Raw genomic sequence first — 22,539 nt, forward strand, 5'->3', positions numbered from 1 at the left:
GAAGGGATGAGCTAGAGCCTGAAGTTTCATCTTAGACACTATTTTCCTCTGCTATAATAATTTGGCTTGAAGACACAGACAGAAGAGCGCTCTGAACAGTATAAATAAATAACAAAAAAAAAAAAAAGAAGTGCTTATGAAGTTGGGAAGGACCCTGCCCTAGTCTGCTGCAATTTTACTGTGACAGCAAAGTGCTGCAGAGAGACGTCCTCGTGTATTCATCCACAAGAGTGCACTGCAGAAGGGCAGAGATGCTCAAAACCGATCTAGACGCGAGTTTTTCTCTCTCTGCCTTCCCCTGTTAAACAAATGACTCCTGTATTTTTCCATCTCAACACTGACTTGGAAACTATGATTCAGACACCAGCTAGCTACAGATCTGGGGATGGTGAATGAAGCCATTCTTTTGAGTACACTCAAAACTTATCTCACCAACTGTATGTTTAAAAAGTGCTTGCATGTGTGAACAATCTTGCAAGTACCTTCAGAACAGGAGACACAAAGGCCACTAAACTACAGCACGCTGAAGAGATGCACTGTCCATTTTAAATTGCTGCCCGCTTCCACATCTGTACAATGGAGACAAGGCGGAGGTTATGATTTGACTAAAGAAAGCAGCCTTTGCTGATATAACCTGTTGCGTTGTTCTGCCACCACGAACCATGGGCATGCTTGCAGCTCAGTAGCTAACTCAGTTCATGGTAAAGCCATTACCGGCAAACATATGGAAGTATCCTTGGGTGGGGAAAAAAATCCAAACGAGTCATCTCCCCCATGCAGAAGAGGCCTAAACTACATAATTATATTGCATTTACTACAATCTTACTCAAATGAGATCCTTTACTAGCTGGATGCAAGGGGAAAGACGGGCTGTCACAGACAGACATTTTTCCTATTTCTGGAAGTAATCACAGCACTGTCTTTGTTTTTCATAACCCAAGGGATTTGAGATGTGAAGGTAGCATCTGAGTAATGCTAGGATAAAGGCCAGCTGTAATGGGGCCATGGTAAACAACGCCTATCTAACACAAGCTTATGAAGCATGCGTGTAGACCTATTGTCAACCACCCCGCTGTCCCTGCCCCCCTCCAAAAAGGCCAAAAGCATCAGAGAAAGCTCATCGCCAAAGCTGAACTTCAACAGCCCTGTGATGTACAGTCTTGCACTTGATTCCAGATTTTCTTCTTGGCTTTCCAGTCACGGTTATAAAGTATAGATAAAGCTTAGTCAGAAGAAGAGAAACAAGTATAAAGATTAGTAGCAGAGATCAGACCGCACTTCCATGAAGAAAGAAGGCTCAAGGAGTTGAGGTGGCTGAAAGACACAGAAGGAAAGTTCTGACCTAGTAAAAACAGCAGCAGCAAAGCCTCCAGAAAGGGCAGTAAATTTTATTTGGTGAGCTGATACAGCTGGAAAAAATGGACAGGTTTTCCAACCCAAGATAAACCTGAAGACATGATTGTGTGTCTAAAAGCCTATCCATTTTTTTCCGACTGTGTCAGTCAGTCAAAAGATATTCCCATCCCTGCAAAAACTTGCTTCTCTTATAACTTAATGCTACTTACTCGCAGACCAAGGCAGAGAAGCAGTAGGATGCACCTCCATGAATACAAACTGTTCTCTACTAAGTGAAAACAAAGGGATGAAAAGAACAGCTATGTTACTAAATTAAGCACTCCGGTATTCTGAAGAGGACCCCCCTAAAGAACCAAAATGTCCCAGATTCCTCCTTTTGGGGCTGGGGTTGTGGGAGCGGGGTGCCAGAGGGGAGGAAGAGAGAAGTCCTGTTTTGGAAGAACTGTTTCAAAGATTCCTGGAAAGTTCAGATTCTCTTTTCTTTTGCTAGCCAGGGACACACTGAACTCCCATCATCATCTGCATCATGCACGTAACTGGTATAAAAACACGCATGTGCTTGGGCAACGCAGAACTATATTGGAGAGAAGAGAGAGGCCTCTGCACTTTTTCTAATGAGAGATTCCAGCTCTTAAGTTACAGAAGTACTTCAATCTAAAATTGTCAACAGATTGAAAAACCAGTCTGAGAACAGTTTGCACTGTAAACTCACATTATTGCTGCAGCATAGAAAAAGCTTTTTTTAGAGTGTTTGCTTGACTTCTCTCCTAATCTATGAAGAAAGACCCTTGTTAGTGGATACCAATCCATTTCTCCTGAAAAGTCTAAGATACATCTACGAAGGCAGACTTCCAATTTCCATAAAACTTGTGCTCGAAATTCCAATTTAAGCCTGAAACTGAATGAATCTGAGAAACAATATTCCTCCGTGGACTCATCCGTATTCAGTCTCACGCAATTTGTCTGGTTCTTTAAAAAAACACAGAACCTATTTCATTCTCCTAGAGCACCAGCCACTGTTGTTCTTCACCTAGGAGGTAACAGCAAATGCAGCAGATGACACCACCACAGTGACACTCAGTAGGAAAATAACGTTATCTATGCCTGCCAGAAATAGCTAGAGAGCAAGCCAGAACCAAGTACATCCAATAGAAGTCCACACCACAGAATTTCAGATGCAACCTACAGGTACTACAGCTTCCAAAGAAAATTCTTAATTACCACCTACACACACTTTTGCAGACCAAGAAAGTTCCCTGAAAACAAGAGCAAACCATGGACCTTACTTCTGTATAGATTACTGGCCTGGATACAACCAGTTCCAGACTGCATAGAAGAGGTTAAACATCCAGACAGTAGCTAAACATGCACCTTCACCGGGCATCTCCACTGCATGAAATTAACTCCAATAGGACCTACAAAACCCTCAACTTTGAAAAATACCCATGTTGTATTAAACACCACAAAGCAACAAGGAGGAGAGTGCCCTTGTGTCGAAGAGTTTATAGCAGGGAGTGACTATTCTCAGTAATTCTCTCTCAAACATGCTGAAAACTAGCTGCCTGGAAGTTCCTCCACACAAAACCCCCTTAACTTCTGTCTGCTGAGTTACAGAATCATAGAATGGCTTGGGCTGGAAGGGACCTTAAAGATCATCTAACTCCAGCCCCCCTGCCATGGGCAGGGATGCCACCCACCAGACCAGGTTGCTCAGGGCCCCGTCCAACCTGGCCTTGAACACTGCCAGGGACGGGGCGTCCACAACCTCTCTGGGCAACCTGTGCCAGTGCCTCACCACCCTCCGAGTAAAGAATTTTTTCCTAACATCTAATCTAAATCTCCCCTCTTTCAGTTTGAAACCGTTCCCCCCTTGTCCTGTCACTATCTGCCCTTACAAAGAGTCTCTCCCCCTCTTTTATATAAGCCCCCTTTAAGTATTGGAAGGCCACTATAAGGTCTCCCTGGAGCCCTCTCTTCTCCAGGCTGAACAACCCCAACTCTTTCAGCCTGACTTCATAGCAGAGGTGCTCCAGCTCTCTGATCATCTTTGTGGCCCTCCTCTGGATTTGTTCTAAAAGGTCCACATCTTTCTTGTGCTGAGGGCTCCAGAGTTGGATGCAGTGCTCCAGGTGGGGTCTCACAAGGGCAGAGCAGAGGGGCAGAATCATCTCCCTCAACCTGCTGGCCACATCTCTTCTGATGCAGCCCAGGATACGGTTGGCTTTCTGGACCGCGAGAGCACGTTGCTGGCTCATATCCAGCTTTCGTCCACCAGGACCAAGTCCTTTTCTGCATGGCCGCTCTCAATGAGTTCTTCTCCCAGTCTGTACTCATGTCTGGGATTGCCTTGACCCATGTGCAGGACCTTAGACTTGGACTTGTTGAACCTCATTCGGTTCATATGGGGCCACTTCTCAAGCTTGCCCAGGTCCCCCTGGATGGCATCCCGTCCTTCAGGTGCGTCAACTGCACCACTCAGCTTCGTGTCATCCACAAACTTGCTGAGGGTGCGCTCTATCCCACCGTCTATGTCTTTGACAAAGATATTGAAAAGCCCTCTGGTCATAACTAGTCCACAAAAATAACAACCTTCTAACTACTGTAATCTTGAGTAATTCTTTAGCTTAGATGGCAAAGGTTTGTGCTTTTGAGGCTGAAACTTAAAGTTCAAGTCCTGCTGGCAACTACCTGTAGCACTCTAGTTACATACATAGTTACAACAAAAAAACACGTCCACTTTCACTTCTCCAGTCATTCCTTTTCTGCTCATTAGACAGCCAGAGTTCAGAAGTGCTTTTTCTCCCAGCTTTTCAATTCTAAGATACAGAAGCTCCAAGAGGATGCACATACCCACTGCTGTGCCATCAGATGTTACACCGATACAGCTGGGTAAGGAAGACCAGTTCTACACGATACTACCACTTAAATCTTTCAGAGCTCAACATGCTCAAAACGTTGAAAAGAAAGGATCTTTATAAGTAACACACTGAGAGGATGAGCGTCATTACCAACACCATGCTGGATAATCCATTTTGTTAATTTAGCATTTTTTTTTTAATAAGAAAAGTACAGATCTCATAAATGAAGTATCATGTAACCCAACTGTAATAAACTGGTTTAAATCCTATTCTACACCCAGCCAATGTCAGGAAGAGTTGTGTGCAGAATGACTTGAGAATCAGAAGCCATGTTGCAAGCACAGCTCTCCAAAACTATGTCCTAATGGAGAATGCAGATTTGATCTTCTGGCAAACTCCTCTCAGTTTTTTATAATTGCCTTGATTTCACTTGTGATCCTTTAGAACGACCAAAAAAACATTCATATAAACAGAAGGAAGTCTCAGTTTTTTTCTTGAAGCTTCCATTTGCCAAAAGATCTCTGTTGCGTCCTACAAACCATCAAGTGCGTACAGATGATTCTTAAGACTATTCAGGCAGAAGAGCAGCTGCATAGCTAGCTTAGATGCTCAACTGTGTGTCCCACAGTACATCTCTGCACTTCTACTCCATTGCATATTAATTTAACCCCCCCCACTCCAAACACTTTCGCTGCAGGAATTCAGATACAGCCCTAGTATTCAATGCTACAAGGCTTTTGGACTTAATTCTTGCAACTTCCACCATGATGCAATTTGAAACTGAAGAGACCAACTCCCAGGGATTTCATTTGCCCTAATATTTTTTTCCTCTGTTAACATAAGGTATTAAAAAGCCTCACTGGATTTACTGACCTCTCACACTATTATAAATCACTTAACCAAGGCACAGAAATAAACTTGGATATGGAAATGCAAATCAGAGATTACTGGGGAAAGGGAGAGTTCAGGTGGTGCACAACTTGTTGGAGAACCTATCACAAAGACAGTGACTTGCAGTGCTTGGTCTGGCACGTAGCATGGCCTGCTATCACCCTCAACGAGCTCTAGCTAGTGTTTCAGAGTTTCTACCACCACAGAGCATTTGGCCCAAAAGAGTCTGACCTGGACATGTGCTCAGGTAGGAGCGCAGCCCTTCCATGCACACACACTACTTTTTTAGCAGAAGGAAATCCAAGCTGTTAAGATTGATGAGAATATACCGCAACTATATCAGATATTTCTCAAGCAGCAAAAAGAAAACGTTAACTACCCAGACTTCAATTGCTTAAGGCTCAATATTTAACTTATTTCACACCCAAGAGGCTAATTAAATGATTGTTACCCTGTCCCGTGCCAAATAGCCATCATTCCTCAAGATGTGGAAGACAGCTTAATTGTGTGGCAATCCATTTGTTTCAATGCTAGCAGTTTCCTCTTTGATCATCGAGGTTATAATATTGTCTGCGGGTACTGCAATAGCGTCTCCTTGTGAAAACTAGATAACAAGTAGTCTCAAGAAAAAACACCTCCCCTCAAACAGCACACCTATGAGTACCAATATAGCAGTATCTATGAGAGAACAAGTTAAGAAAATGACTGTCAGCCCTCAACACATTGTGTAACAGCATTACAAAAGTGTCACACGTATCACTGGAACACTTTCTCGGTTGTAGGTGACTTTTGTGCACATCAAATTTATAGCATGACAGGATTTAGCTATATTGCAATCCGCTATAAACACACTCACCGTTGTTAAAAAAAAAAAAAACCAACACAAACACCTGTAGGCAATCTGAAAAAACCCTGACCCATAAATATTATAGCACACTGCTTCAATACCTTCTTTTCTTTATCTACATCAAAAATTACTGGGTCCCCAGCTTAGTTAAAGGCACCCAGTTTAGACTGAAGGCCACCAAGACACTAAAACTGAACTCCATGAATTTTAACTTTCAGCCCACATGTCTTTATTATTCAGTTCATATAGACTCACCTTAGTCCATGGATGTGCCTTAATCTGAGGGAATTTGAATTCAGTATAGTTTGGATTCATTTCTCTAATTTGCTCCCTTGTAGGAGTTCCCAGAACCTAGAAAGGAGAGACAAAAAAAGGCAAATTTAGATGTGCTTCAGATTCACGTGGTAATGAAGAGCGCAGTAAAACCTATTAAACATTGAGACAACTTAACTGAAGTCAATCTGTGTAACTAGTAAGTGAATATAGTGTTGAGAACAAAACAACAAAACTTCTGCAGAACCTTTTCAGTTGGAAGGGACCTCCTCTCCTGGGAGCTTCTGATCCAGCCCCCCTGCCCAAGCAGGGGCAGCTGGAGCAGGTTGCCCAAGACCATGTCTAGCTAGGTTTTTAGCTTCTCCCCAGAAGGAGACTTCGCAACCTCTCTGGGCAACCTGCTGGTGGTCTTTGACCATCCTCAGAGTACAAAAAAGTGTTTTCTGGCATTCAAATGGAGTTTTATGTCTTCTACTTTGTGCTGCTGCCTCTTGTCCAGCCAGTGGGCACCACTGAGAAGGGCCTGGCTGCTGCTTCTTCATTCCCTCCCACCAGGTATTTATACACATGGATGAGATCCCTCTGAGCCTTCTCTGCTCCAGGCTGAACAGTCCCAGCTCTTGCAGCCTCTCCTCATATGACAGATGCTCCAGGGCCTTCATCATCTTTGTGGCCCTTGCTCCACCTTCAGTAGTCTCTTGCTGGCAATTCAGTTCATGCTCCAAGCCCAGTGTCCAAAATCTAATTATCTTCTAAAGCTTTTCCCCAAAATTCAAGCATCTTTCTCAAACCTAGTGATATTTCAATGGGGAAGAGTTTGCTCTAATTAGACTGTTATAAAACAGTATTGCTGAAGACATTTAGGGATTGCAGCTCACTGCATATGGCTGATTAAGGATCAGTAGCACAGACTGCATTTTAAAAGTCAGGTCTGTTGTCCGTTCCCGCCCCCCTGCCAAACTGTGGGGGTTTTGGTGGTGGTTCCCCACCCCAATATTTCCACATGGAAGATAATCTTAGTTTAAACCTAACCTGGAAGCATCTAAAATGCATACCACCCCTGCTTTACTTTTACAAATGTTTGTTTCTCGTTCCCAGAATCTATGCGATGTTATTAATACATGCAAATTAGTAGTTGCATGAGAAATAACACACAATCACACATCTCTTTGGAGGGGTGGATAGATTTTGAAAGGATTCTGTAAATCCCTTCAGGAAATACGCCGGACAATACGGCACTAGTGTTTTCTATTCAGTTAGCACTAAGCGTGAGAGAGCCATTGCCTTCTACCTGTATATAAAAACTGCAAAGCACGTTCAAGGAATCCCGTTGTTTTCTGCTTGCACCCAGTTGCTGGGTGGTGTTCTGTTCTGCAGAGGGAAGCGAAGAGGGCAGAAGGCAGAGGAGCCGCTCCTCTACGCTGAGCTCAGGTTCGTCTTCCTATAGCAACCCTGTAGCCACGCTTCTCTCGCCCCGTGACACATCCCTCACCATACAGATGAGCATCATGTTGTCACCTCATCTCATGAGACTGCACTATCACCGTCAGGAAACAACTCATCTACAACATGACGTTAGCACTCTACCTTACTGCTTGATAAAGAAACACTTGGTTATTCTGGTACCCGTGAACATTTTCATTCTGTTAGAGGAGTGGAAATTACACAAATGCACTCTAAAGAGTCAGGTAAAGGGCTAAAAGAGCAAGTTAACTGTTGTTTAATTAATTTGAGCAACAGAGAAACTATGATCAGGTATTATAAAAGGGACTTGGTATCTCTTTGTTATTTAAAATACGAGCTGTACGACACAAACTGAAATACCTACCCACAAAGTAATCTTTTAACTAAACAGCAGCAGCAGAGGAAATAAACCCTGCAACTTGTTCAGACAGTTGTTTCTTGAATAACAGATTTAACTGACAAGTTGTACAAAACGAATGATCATGTAACCTTCCCATTGCTAACCAGGATTTAAATCCCGCCTACTCCAAAAGCCAAGGGTTACCTTCAGAACTGACAGAAGAATTTTCTGTGCATGTCTGAAAACAGAGGTTTTGCTGAGGTGGTAGAAAAAAGGGTGTTTACAGGATTCCATACCTTTTGCTCAACTTTCAAAGCAAAAAAGGGTTGACAGAAAAAACTTGCCCCCTCCCCGCTGGTCTTCCAGCTGGCTCCCCCAGAGCACCGGCCACCCAGCTGCCAGCCTGCCAGGACGGCACCGCTCTCAAAGCTTGGATGACCGCTGCTCACAAAGCTTTCCAATGCTAAAAGATGATGCAAATATTATTTTCATCCCAATTCAGGAAAAAAAGCCATTTTAAAAACCTTGCAAGTTTCCTGAATTAGTTAAATTGACTTCCTGAAAAATTATGGATAACTTGTATTGCTATCCCACCATTTCTAAAGGCTGAGTTTTCAGGCCTTCCTAGTATGAACAGGACTTGTTTATTAAACACATTTACCTTCTTTCCCCTTCTCCCCCTCAAAAAATTCTTTTAATAGCCTTCCTAAGAGGAGGCAAGAACTAGATTTTTTTTTTTTCTATAGCCAAAATTCAGGAAACTGGCTCAGTTCCCAAAGCTGCTCAGAACAGGAGCCTACACAGTGCAAGTATCTTTATTTAAAGACTGCCTACAGCATCGGAGAGAATTCAGATTAGATAGGCAAGGGCAATTTCATGGAAGGACTCATGGACCATGTCTGCCCATACATTTCGCTAAAAACACAGCTGTAACTCCAGCTGATGGGAGGGAGCAACTCCTAAGCTCAAGCACAGTCATCTCAGCACCAGTGCTTAAGGTCTCGTGAATGCTTAGAAAAGAAGGTCCTGAAGAGGGATCAGGCCCACTGAAAGAAGGGATCACCTGATCTCTCCGTTACATAGCAGCCTCTGACACGCAAAATAACTGTACAAAAGGAAAAGTGACTTACATTGGCCACTCAGTGGATTTACGCTGTTCTCTCTGGATTGTAAAGCCAGATTGTGCTTTCAATTTGTACTGAAGGCAGATTAAGGCAAGGGGAAAAAAAAGAAAACCAAGAAGAGGATAGGAACGTAGATAGGAAGAATCACAGAACGCTTTGGGATGGAAAGGACCTTTAAAGGCCATCCAGTCCAACCCCCCTGCAATGGGCAGGGACACCTACAACCAGATCAGGGTGCTCAGAGCCCCATCCAGCCTGGCCTTGAATGTTTCCAAGGATGGGGCATCTCCCACCTCTCTGGGCAACCCCTTCCAGTGTTTCACCACCCTCATCGTGAAAAATTTCTTCCTTGTGAATCTACCCTCCATTAGTTTAAAACCATCACCCCTTGTCCTGTCACAGCAGGCCTTGCTAAAAAGACTATCCCCATCTTTCTTGTAGGCTCCCTTTACGTATTGAAAGGCTGCAATCAGGTCTCCCCACAGCCTTCTCTTCTCCAGGCTGAACAACCCCAGCTCTTTCAGCCTTTCCTCATAGCAGAGGTTTTTCCATCCCTCTGATCATTTCTGTGCCCTCCCCTGGCCCCGCTCCAACAGCTCCATGTCCTTCCCGTGCTGAGGACCCCCGAGCTGGACGCAGGGCTCCAGGTGGGGTCTCACCAGAGCGGAGCAGAGGGGCAGAATCCCCTCCCTCGCCCTGCTGGCCACGCTGCTTTTGATGCAGCCCAGGGTACGGGTGGCTTTCTGGGCTGCCAGAGCACGTTGCCGGCTCATGTCCAGCTTTTCTTCTGTCAGCACCCCCAAGTCCTTCTCCTCAGAGCTGCACTCGATCCCTTCATCCCCCAGCCTGTGCTGATACCGGGGATTGCCCCGACCCAGGTGCAGGACCTTGCCCTTGGCCTTGCTGAACCCCATGAGGTTCACACGGGCCCACCTCTCCAGCCTGCCCAGGTCCCTCTGGATGGCATCCCGTCCCTCAGGCGTGTCAGCTGCACCACTCAGCTTGGTGTCATCTGCGAACTTGCTGAGGGTGCACTCGATGGAAGAATGGAAGTTTTAAAGACGGTGTCAAATTCAAATCACAATCCAGAAGAAAAGTGTGGGATGAATAAAGTGCTAGGCTATGAAATTGTACCAGTACTTGACGTAGCTGGAAGAGGTCCTGTGGTGGACCTCTCCCTGCCCCCCACCACACCAACACTGTTTGCTACATGATTTTGAAATTGTACCTCACTGATTCACACTGAGTTTTCAGTATATTAGGAATACATTCAAGTAACCTTGGTGAGTAACAGCAATCATTTAAACTATTGCAAAAATTGGGCAAACCCCTTATTTTAAAAAAAGTCACATATGTGACTGCTCTTTCTGTTTGAAATGCAAAGGAGAAGCATAAATTACTTAGCACACTTTTGGCAGAGTTACTCCATGAAACAGCTGCTCTTGCTATACCAACTCTGAAAATACTACAGAGCAGATGTTCCTTGGAGAGAGGTTTAACAGAGTGGTTGAGGTCGGAAGGGACCTCTGGAGGTCATCTGGTCCAATTCCCCTGCTCACGCAGGGCCAGCAAGAGCTGGTTGCCCAAGACCATATCCAGCCAGCTTCTGAATATGTCCAAGGACGGAAATTCCACAACCTCTCTGGACAACATGTTCCAGTGTTTGACCACCCTCACAATAAAAACTGGTTTTCTTGTGTTCAGCTTGAGTTTCATGTGTTTTGATTTGTGCCTATCGTCTCTTGTCCTGTCACGGGATGCCACAGAAAAGAGCCTGGCTTCCTCTTCTTTGCACCTTCCCTTCAGATACTTCCATACGCTGATAAGATCCCTCCTGACCTTGCCATGGTCCAATACTGAAATATCCAAGTCCATGCACATTAGCACATACTATTCTACTTCTTGTGGACAGTCTTATGAAAGGTGATATTGTTCAGGAAAAAAATTGATTTTTTTTAATTGGGATTTTTTTTTCTTTTTTAAAAGAGAACCAAAGCAGAGTAAATACTAGAATAACAAAAATGTAGTTGTGTGATGAAATCGACTGTATCTGGAATGAAGACTAAACTTTTGAATGAATGAAGGGGGTCTACGTGAGACAAGGGATCTTCCCGCACGGGAAGACAAGAGGTCAATAGTCTTGTTCTTCATTCCCTATTGTCATCATCATCTCTTAAATAAAAATAAATAAAAAGAAACATTGTCTACTAAGATTAACTGAAGAATACACTTGCTGAGAAGTCAGATACTGCTCTGATTCTCTTAGGAGAAAAATTGCACACAACAGGTTTCACAAGTATTTTCTGGAAAGTTTTTCCTTGACATTAATCTGTAATAGATGAAGCTCCCCAAATAATTTTTATTCCAGGAACAGGGCTTGTGAAGGTAGGGTAATGGTACATATCTCAAGCAATTAAAGAAAAGCTACAGGCTCCCAATAATGTCATCCTTAACAAACATGGAGAAGTGATTTCTGAACGTGGAATAAGCCCTGCATCTGATCACGAATGCATAAAGATCTTCATTTTATGTCCTTGCAATCAGATTTTCATAGGAGAAAAAGACGGATGATGTCAGCTCCAAAAGACACCTCAGTTACACCCCAATACTGAAGACAGCTGCTGCCCACACCTGGCTTCACTGTGAAAAACCGCGCAGAGCTGTTCATGACCAAACCCACAGCGTTGCAACACCAGAGGAAGAGGAAACTGCAAGGGTCTCCACAAACCCCAGAGGAACAGACGCCCATTCCGACGACCATCATTACTGCTAAACCCGTGCCAAAATGTAAAAATCGGCTAAGAGCACAGGGACACCGAGGGTTCAGAAGCTCTGGCTGGTAACGGCTGAACTAGAGAGGGGAGAAGGTGGTTATTTCAATCAGAAACCTCTAGAAAGCCACGGTTATAGCAGTATAGTGCCTTCCCCAGGAAAACCATGCAAGTTTATGAGGAAACGTGCTCCAGAAGGTCTGGTGTGTATGGCTTACCAGATGGCATAATTAATATTTCTGCAAACATGTCTGCACCTCTTCAGAAAGTTGTGAGAGGTGCGCCAAATAGTTATTTAAAAAATTCATGGTGCAGGCATCTCAAGCAGTAAACATGGGTCAGCTTTGAAATAATACTTCAAGAGGTCTGTGGTAGAAAATAAACTTACCTGTTTTATATACACTTCCTTTCAAAACCATACTCGTCAAACAAAATGAAAGCCAGCTAAATATAGAGATTTTTTTCTATTCGCAAACACGAGAGCAGCTATACATCAGGAATAGGAAGAAACACATTGTCACCACTGACATGAATATAATTGCTCATCAACTTTTTTTACGCTGCCTGCCTGCAAGCACTGGAAGCGATGAATTACGCCAGGCACAGGAACAGCCAAGTGGTGATGTGGAGGGACATCGGAACAAAATGCCAGGAGACTTCCCTTAGGGGCGAGGAGAGAGGACCCACATGAAAGGCCGTGTCGGATGCAGGCAGGTCCTCGGCACAGGACCACATCCATGAAGAAGTAACACGCTCTCCTACTGCTTATTCTCCCGGAAGAGACGGCTCCTCTCTCCCCATTAACTACTGTGACTGAATTTATTTTATTTCAAAAACTGAGCCCAAAATAGTACCTTGACATTTGAGCATGAGCCATATACTGTAATTGCAGTCTATACTTAGAATTCGGCTCAGTAAAACTGTCAGAGACCAAAAAGTTACACATGGATAGGATTCCTGATACTATAGAGCTTGTCTTAATACACTTTTTCTCCTTGCCTCATTCCTAACCCAGCTAACTACAGGAAGAAGATTTTATTATTTTTCCTAAATTACCATGAAATGCCAGTTTTGATGCAAGGAATACTCACACAGTCCAGCAGGAACCAAAAAACCCAAAACAAACACACACGCACACACAACCCTTTCCTACAGTTTTCACAAGTTTGTTGACGCATCTCATACTCTAGATTGCAGCATATGGAAAAAATATTTCTGGTGAAGACAAGGCAAGGCAGATTGGCAGATCCTGTCCTCCCCGTGTCCCAGGGCTGCTCAGGCAATTATTGCTGCTTCATTCTTCTGACAGAGACGATTTTTTTTTTCCTTCTCCATTTTCGAGGGGAGTAGGGGGAAGGTACTAAACGGAACCTTTCAGAAGATAATTATTATCTTAGAAACAAAACCATTACGCTGCCGAGATTCCCTTTTTGCAAGGGGAATGAAGAGTAACCATGGTCCGTGGGAAGTGTGGTTGAAGATGTTTTAGTCGGGGCGGCGGGGGTATCCCAACCAGTTTTCCCTTGATGGTTTCGGGGTGCTGCAGAGCTGGGGTAGGCAGGGATCCTCCACCTCCCAAGCTTTTGCAGGGGGCACGGCAGTCCCGCCAACACCGCTGCTGCATTGCAGCCCGTGCGTGCAAGGATTTATGGAGGAGTCCGCCCTGATGTTATATAAAAAAAAAAAAAAAAAAAAAATCCCTCTTGTGGTCTGAAAGCTCCTTCTTTCAAGCTGTATTCAGCTGTATCCCACTTGCACAGTGAATTTTAAATAGGGAAGTGGCAATTGCAGCCCTCCTGGGGAAAGAGGGGGATTCACCCTTCCATCGGGGACAGGACTGTGTGACCGCTCTCGGAGGTGTAACGCTTGCTTATACGTAATTTCTTTACACGATCACTGACGAAACCCACCCTGCCACTGTCCCTGCTTCAGAAACTGAGCACATTTCTGAAGGAGATGTCACTCGAAAGCAGTAGGATAACCTAACATTTGGAATAGCTAGCAAGAGCTAAAAATAAGGAGGAAGAGTCACCATTCAAGATGAAACTTTGGAAAAAGCACAGCACATGACTTCTCTCCTGTAATAGTCTAAGTACTCAAGAAGAATGTACTTGGGTTAAATTATTTCTTCAGATGGAGCTCCAAGACAGTATTTCCCTGTATCAAGTATCATTTTGTCAGGGGTAAGTGGTCAAAGATCTCTCTCCCCCAGCCAGACTGAGAACATCTGGAAAGATCGTCTTTAAAGAAATAGGAAAAAGAGAAAAAGAAGCTAAAAAGAAGAGGACTGTCTTCTGATTCACACGAACGTGATGCTGTGGTTCTAGAGGGGCAGAATTTTTTGGAGCAGTCTGCAAATATGCGATAGGCCTGGAGAAATGCCAGGTGCAACTGGACGGAGAAAATCTTGCAAGACTGCTTGAAATGAAAGTACGTGAAGACTGCTGAAAGTGAAGCCAAATCTGACAAAAGCCAAAAATGTTGCTGATGCAGCAAGGGACTGAAGATGTTGGGCATGCAGCCTGCAGGAAGGACAAGCTGTGCCGCGCTGACATATCACAGAAATTTTATCTTCACGAACACAGCTACTGAGGGGATGGCATCAAAGAACTGCATGAGAAGGGAGGACTAGTTTAATGCGATGGCATTTTGAAGTCATTCTCCAGCCTAACGCCAAAACTTCATACCCAGGTGTAGCATTCGATTGCTGTGTTGTGAAATGAATTGTGAATAATCAAAGCTGAGTAAGCAACTGAAGAGACAACTGAAATATTTATCTTGTAGGTCAAAAAAATGCTACAAGAGTGACTGTGACTCAGTCATTCTGAATTGATAGGAACCAGCAGAAAAGCTTCTAAACTGACCTCTCTTGCAAGGCGAATCAAGTAAATTTAAGGCATGAAAGTCAGATGCATTTCCAAATGTGTGGATAAATATTTTTTTTACTACAGCCCTTTTGGGGAGTTTAAAATACCCCATTTTCTCTGCCCCTGAGTTTCAGGCATACAGTTCCAAGGACCTATTTGAAAAGCATGACTGCAAGACAGACAAACAGCCGCTCACATGTCCCAACCTGCAACCTCCTACAAAGCTCACCGCCGTTCTACAGCTCACAGACCCCACGGCTCTGCTTCTCCTGCAGCCAGTTAGCATTTAAATAAGTCTGCGTTACTCTGAAAGCTTTCAACAGTAGTATTCCATGGCAGCAAATGGAAGAGGTGGACATCATCTGTAAAGAGATTTCTTTTAAATGAATCCTATTCTAAATGAAATCTTATACAACCTAACATATCGTGCCCAAGACTTAACATTTCTGGTAATTTTTACGCTGCAGAATTGCATGTGTCTTCAACTGTACTGAGGCTGCAGAACCCAAGCTCGCTCAATAAACAGAGGTTGCAGTTTTTATGCTAACATTTCAAATCCAAGTTGAATTTAAGCATTGTGCTGGGAGTGGAGAAGAGCAGAACGTTTCGTGACTTCTTTGCAGATTTGTTTTTCAAATCTGCTGAATTTGATTATTGGTCACTTAAGGGATACATGGTAGATGGGACAGATCCCTGCCAACAGCTGGCAGAATGGAAGAATTGAGGACCTCACTTTCTACTTTTTCCTCATTCTCAAAAAGTGAGGAAAAATTACTTGAAATTTGAAGTGAACATGCTGTTCTCCCTCTACTCCCGCTATAAGAAATACTTGTCGCTGGGTATGGCATTACAAGGGAAGCACCTCATTGCCCGGTTCATGCACTTTCCTAGGCAATTTCTCACGGCTGCTGATTTTGAATGCAATATTCTCAATTTTAACTCTCTCCATATTCTCACCTTAGCCTTCTGACAGGGCTTTTCTGAATAGTTTATACAAAACTTCACAACGCAAGATTTGGTAGACAAGGGCATTGAAAAACTTCTGCAGTTTGCAATCATTTTCTCTTCCAATGTTGCCCTGAAAGTATATGCTGCCTCAGTAACAAATATACAGGCAGAAAAATATTCATGGCACCCACCCATTCGGGCTCACGTTTTCCATCATACTTCCTTAACAATTCAGTGAACAACCTTTTTCGTCACTACTACTGTAAGATTTCCAGCGTTTGCTCTCTCAGACTTTCCTAAAACATACTGTCTCAGTACTGTAACCTTTCAATTTAAGAGACCAGGCTTACTTTAAAATTGAGTTATCCCTACATCTGTTTCACTTATTTTCTACACACAGGGGGCTACATATCTAACAGAAGATGAGAAAACCCCAACACAACACAGGTGTGGAGGATCATTCAGCGTCCCCCTTTCTACATTTAAAGAAATGATTCAGAAATTTGTTTCTGCGGAGGCAAAAAATCATAATCTCAAGCTATAGTTTCCTGAAGTTCAAGCCTTTACACTCCTTTGGCTGCCGTGAGAAATAACATTAGTTGGCCAATACTATGTATTCAGCTATGAATTGGTCAATAAAAAGTTATCACACTACTCATGGTAGCGGCATTTAAAGGAACCACAGATGGTACACAGGCTATCAGCAATTTTATTAAAGTACCCCTCTGCTTCAATACAACTTAACTTGGTAAGCACGTCAATGATGTGAGGACATGTGTTTCCTGATTATTTTACTTCCACATTGTGACAGTCAAAGCAAGGGTAAGACTATGGTTTTGCTGATAAGGCTTCTCTATGCTCAGATTTCTGATCGAGCCACAGAAGGACTTACAGGACTGTCACTGTGATATAAACACTTGTATTTACAAAAACTCATTAGATGTAGTTTCTCAGGATTACACACATTAATCAAGAAACAAAACAGGACTTTTTGAAAACATCCAAAGGCAAATGCCACAGGTTATTGCACAAACTCCCGAGGAACTCTGGCCGTCTGGGGCGGTCACAGGGACCACTTCACACCTCACAAAAGCGGTGTAGCAGAAAACAGTGCACCGCTGTAGGACACTTCTCAAAAGGGGAAAACTTGTGCCATCATCAGCCCTGCTTCTGACAGCAACTCTACTTTTCCACTGGTGTTTCTTATGTGAACTGACCCAACTTGGACACGCTGAGCTTGAAACACACTGGGCAGAAAGGCAATAGTAAGAAACCAAGAAAGTCATAGGAGGAGTAGGTGCAAGACATAGAGCCTCCAGAGGAAAGGAGTTGACTGGAGGATTTCCAGCGAGACAGACAGAAACCCACTGTAACAGAAGCTAGGTTTACATGGTCAAAGACTGGAGGAGACGTGGTGAGAGGTTAGAAAGGTCAGAGCACACCCCATTGAGACCGTAGAGCAGGCCACAGAAACACCGAGCCTCACCAGCCCATGTCCTCCACCCCAGAGTGGCAACTTGCTGTTGGTTGGTGTCCTACACTCTGTTAGGACAGGGACAAAGACACCAGCAGCTATTCTAGTGAATAACACAGATGCAAGTAGGAAGTTCTTCTCTTCCACACAAGCATTTTGGTTTTGAGAGGGTTTTCACATGCATGCCACACAAATATACATGTATCAAGGTAGCAGTTAAGTGGCAAAACCGAGGAGGAAATTCTCTTAATACACGCCCCTTGTGGTGATGAAATCAATAAAGCCAAACAGGGTGTGCACACATCTTATCCTCTGTAATACTTCCATCTGATTAAGTGCACAGTATAGATTCAGAGGAAAAATACACTGCTCTCTCTAGAAGTCTTGCTTCCTTCATTGCAGAAGTTGAAGGAGGCATGGGAGACTAGGGTGCTGGGAAGTCAGACACCAATCTTTTAAGCTATGAATTATTCTTCCATGCCTCTAATTTGAGAATCACGGAATATTCACAGCTTACCAAATTACATCAATCAAGACGTGTTTGAACGTAAGTGATCTATAAATGTTATGTATTCTGAAACACGAGGTCTTTTTCACTTGAAAAACAAGACTCTTCAGGTGGAAAGTATCTTTGCCCTACATTTCCCGATTCTCCATCTGCAAAAAGGAGTGCCCTTTCTCACCTTTCACCTCAAAGAGCTGGAAGGAAGGAAGAAGAGAAGGCGGCTACATATGTGAAGGATCTGGCACAAGGAAATTTAACAACACTGTCTTCAAAGCCAAGTACTAATTGCATGCAACAAAGGAAGAAGCGCCAGATTCTTAAAGAATGAGAATCACACATTAATAAATATTGGCTCAGTATGTAAGCACTATTTCCAAGCACGCTGAAAGTGCAGTCCTTTAAGGGGGGGGGGAAGGGAACCTATATAATTAAAAGATGATACATCATTATGCATGACTGCAAGAGGGGCATAAAGATGATACATCATTATGCATGACTGCAAGAGGGGCATAAAGATGATACATCATTATGCATGACTGCAAGAGGGGCATAAAGATCATAAAATTCTAAAAAAAGCCCAATAAGTGTTTTCAAACACAGTTTACATGCAACAACCTGTACAATGGTGACAGAATATATATGTTGACAAGGTTATAACAATGCACATTTTCATGCTGATTCCCAAGGAATAAAACACACTTAAAATTCCATACCTTGATTATTTCCACCAACTGATCCACACCACTGTCACCTGGAAAGATTGGTTGTCCTAGTAACAGTTCAGCCAATACACAGCCTGCTGACCACACATCTAAAAAGGGGAAAGTGGAAGACAGGGAAAGGTATCAGTAAAAGGTACGTGTTAGGCCATTAAAAACAGCAGTTTTAGGCTACTTACTTTCTCCTTTGCCATGTTTAATGCTCTATATAACACAGCTAAAGAAAACACAGATACCTGGCATAAAGCAATGGTGGGCAGACAGTCTTAGAAGTCAAACCATGAGACAACGAGAACTGGAAAATAATGCTAAACACCATAACAGATTGACATTAAAAACTTACACATGTAGGGAAAAGACCTGAGAACATTCACCATCTGAACATTAATAATTTCCCCAAACCCTGTGTTGCTTTTAAATCGACGTTGTTTTTAAATTGATCATGAACTGTGCATAGGCATCATCTACCACAGCGGCTGATGTTTTTACTGTTTCTGAATGTTGAATAGACTCAATTTTTCATCCATATATTGAAAGCATATATACACTAGCAGATGAACCACTACTGCAAGTATGACTTGTATCCTGCAGTACACGATGATTAAGGGATCTGGGAGACAGCCTCTCTAACTGAAGTCACGTCAAGACCTAATCTTTACGCCAATTCCATTTGCAAACTTGGCTGGACAACAGAACTGCAAGTCAACAGCAACCATCGAAGAAGCCATCAACTAATTTTCATACACAGACCAAAAGCCACAAGTACTTACTAGCAGCTACTCCCCTACGTGAAGAAAATTTTCATCATCTGTTACAGGTATATTCTCTTACATATAAATAAGACAATTCGATACTACAACAGCAACTTAAGAATGTATCTAAGTGTACGACAGAATATAACATTCTATTTTTCAAACACAGTTAATTTGAACGAAAAATCTAACAAAGCAAATGCTAGTGAACACTGCATAGCAGATGTTTGTGAGAATTTGCTGTAACTGCACACCAAATACTGAAGTTTAAGCTGCTCAACACACTAAAAGTATTTCACCGAGATGCAGAGATAACCGTTTCTCCAAAAAAACAGATTGACTGTAAGGTTTTCCAGAAAGTCACCATTTGTTCCATGTATGTCTGAAACCTTACACTAAAATCTAACCTCAAACAAGCAAATGGTGCTGGAGCGTGTCCAAAGAAGGGCAACGAAGCTGGTGAAGGGTCTGGAGCACAAGTCTTACGAGGAGCGGCTGAGGGAGCTGGGGTTGCTCAGCCTGGAGAAGAGGAGGCTGAGGGGAGCCCTCATCACTCTCTACAACTGCCTGAAAGGAGGCTGGAGCCAGGTGGGGGTCGGTCTCTTCTCCCCAGTAACAAGTGATAGGATGAGAGGGAATGGCCTCACGTTGTGCCAGGGCAGGTTTAGGTTGGATATTAGGAAAAACTTCTTCACTGAAAGGGCAGTCAGGCCCTGGCCCAGGCTGCCCAGGGCAGTGGTTGGGTCCCCATCCCTGGAGGTATTTAAAAGATGGGCAGACGTGGTGCTTGAGGACATGGTTTAGTGGTGGGCTTGGCAGTGATAGGTTAACGGTTGGACTCAATGATCTTAAGGGTCTTTTCCAACCTTAATGATTCTATGATAATCAGTAATGGAAGATTTGTGAAGCCTACAATACTGTAATGCCCAAAAGGGAAAAGAACAAAACCAGTCCCTCTCCACCCATCTTTCTTTGAACTCTCGCCTCCTTTTCCAAGCTAACCTTCTCCCGTGAAATAACAGTAGCACCACAACTCAAAACCCAGAGAATTTACCTCCTGAGGCCTGTTCCAACCTGAGAGAACCCACGCTACGACAGAGATCCTTACTCCGCTACTGTATTTAGAACTCTGCCATTGGGAAGCAGGATACACACAACGCTGTTGGTTATGGCTAAAGGTCTGGGTAAGGAAAACGTCTCTGACAGTTCTCTAAACGGTCTGTTATCACAACCACTAGAGACCAAGGCAAAAAAAAACACCCTAAAAAAACACATTCAGGAATTCAAGATTGATAACAAAATAATCTACAAGCGAGAACAGACTTTTCCTTCCCCCATTTCTAAATGAAAGAGAGAAGGGCTATGCAAAAATACTTCCCCCTCTTCTCAAGAAAGGTATGGTTCAATTGTAACATGCAGTAGACAAAAAGCACTGCTCACTACTGCAGCTTTCAAAATCATTCACCTCTAAGACAAATGGAGGCATTTTTACATAATGCCTTAGTACAAACATGACATCAGGGTTCATCCTAAAAAGTAACTACTTACAATACAAACAGCAACCAGAAATAATCTGAAGTTTGAGTCTTGAATTCCAACAAGCAAACCAACCAGATTATGCTTTTTGATCTTTTAGTCATATTTAATAAAAGCCAATATGGCCACCAAGGTGCTAAGATCTGTTTTGGACAACAAATGAAGGCGGCATCACATAAGAACATTTAATTGCATACGACTGCTAAACAATGTCTCTCTCTGATAGCTCCTGCTGTTGGACCAAAACATACAACAAAAAGATGATGCTAAGAATCCCTTCTTATGTCATCCCATGCCTACTGGGTTTATAGGAAATTACACCACCGTTCAACATACATTTCTTCAGCAGTACGGAAGAAACAGATGAAATGCACTAAGCAGCCAAAGTACCGTAACATCGAAGTCCATTCAAAGGCACCTTAAAGGGGTTTGAAAAAGCCGAGTCCTTTACACTGAGTATACAAAACAAGTGATACCCCAAAGCTGTAATCGTTATTTACAACTGCAATCCTTATTTCGCACTGAAAAAGAAACAATATATGGGGAGGAAAAGTATTTGACAGAACATACACAAAGCCAAAGCTGACATGAGAGTAAGTCAGCATTCACAACTCATTGCCTTTTAAAATTTTGAAACTACACTAGCGTGATTTTTTTCGAATTAGACTGTGGCTTTTTAAAACTGTTTCAAGTAACCTTCTGGTCTGGCTGCTCCTCGAGGTTGGCTTTGTGCTGTTTTGTCCTTTCCCAGCCTCCCTAAATGCCTTTGCACTCCACCAGCCAACTTCAGCCAAGTCTGAAAGGCAGAAGTCTCGAGTCCATTGCAGAAGTTTTGTAAAAGCAGAGGGGAGAGCAGGCGTCGGCGTCGCTGCTGAGGAGAGGAGGGCTCGGTCCCCGCGGGACGCGCCGGGCTTGCCCCCACCCCGCTAAGCTGCGGCTGCAAACAAGCTGAAGGATGTGCGGGTCCCTACTCAAGCAAGAAGGCCAAGGAGAAACGGCAGAGGGTACATGAGAAAGCTGAGGGCATCGCAGCAAGGGAGAGGAGAAAAAGGAAGGATGTAGGTCATGAGGAAAGAGCTGGGGAAGTCTGCGGAATACTTGCTGTATTCGTGATGGGTTTAATCCATCAAACACACAACAAATTCATTGGAAACCTATGAAGCTGTTCCTTGTGCAGCGAAATCTTCCAAATCGGGTGATTTAATGCCTTGTTAAAAGTCTATTCAGTTTTCCTTGATTTTACTTGCTAACACTTTAAACACGCACTGAAATAAGCTACAGGCATTCCAAAATCCCCAACTTTTTTCCAGGAGTGCAATTTCACCGACTTCCAAATTAGGACTTGGGCAACGTTCCCCGGGCGAGGAAGTGAACAAACCCTTGAAGCATCCCCAACGAACGCCAGAGAGCGGAGGCTAACTTCAGCAGCTCCAAGCAGGGACGGCACCAAAACACCATTTACACAGGTGTTCATACAAGGCTGGTGAGCAATGTACAATAAGGAAGAAACTGGGAAATCTCAGCTCTGCAGAAACTCGATGGAATTTATGCCATCGACTTTAACAGGACTAAAATTTGGCTCTGGGATAGTTTGCCTTCCCCCCTGCCGCTTTGAATCTGGCATTTTAAAATTTATCTTCCAAATTTGGATGGTAACCTTTTTCTTAAGCCTGAAGTAAAGAATGTACTGAAGTCTATATTTAAAGACACGTTACTTAAGAGAAGCGATAAGGTAGGCAATACTAGTTTTTGATAGCTCCTTCTCAGACCCTTTTCTGCCATAGCACAGTCACAGCTAACTGTTATAGGTTAAT

General features: G+C 43.3%; 1 protein-coding gene across 2 annotated transcripts in view; it reads right to left on the minus strand.

Annotated features, from left to right (window-relative positions):
- GSK3B (glycogen synthase kinase 3 beta) overlaps positions 1 to 22,539 on the minus strand; it is a 154,327-nt gene that overhangs the window by 22,367 nt on the left and 109,421 nt on the right. For both annotated transcript variants that reach the window (XM_082304118.1, XM_082304119.1), the window contains exons 7-8: positions 18,432 to 18,529; positions 6,208 to 6,303 (exon numbers count right to left, since the gene is read on the minus strand). In XM_082304118.1, the coding sequence (XP_082160244.1) occupies positions 6,208 to 6,303; positions 18,432 to 18,529 (194 nt within the window). The remainder of the gene's footprint in view (positions 1 to 6,207; positions 6,304 to 18,431; positions 18,530 to 22,539) is intronic.

This window comes from Platalea leucorodia (assembly GCF_965183815.1).
Source record: "Platalea leucorodia genome assembly, chromosome: 2".
In the NCBI taxonomy this organism is placed as follows: domain Eukaryota; kingdom Metazoa; phylum Chordata; class Aves; order Pelecaniformes; family Threskiornithidae; genus Platalea; species Platalea leucorodia.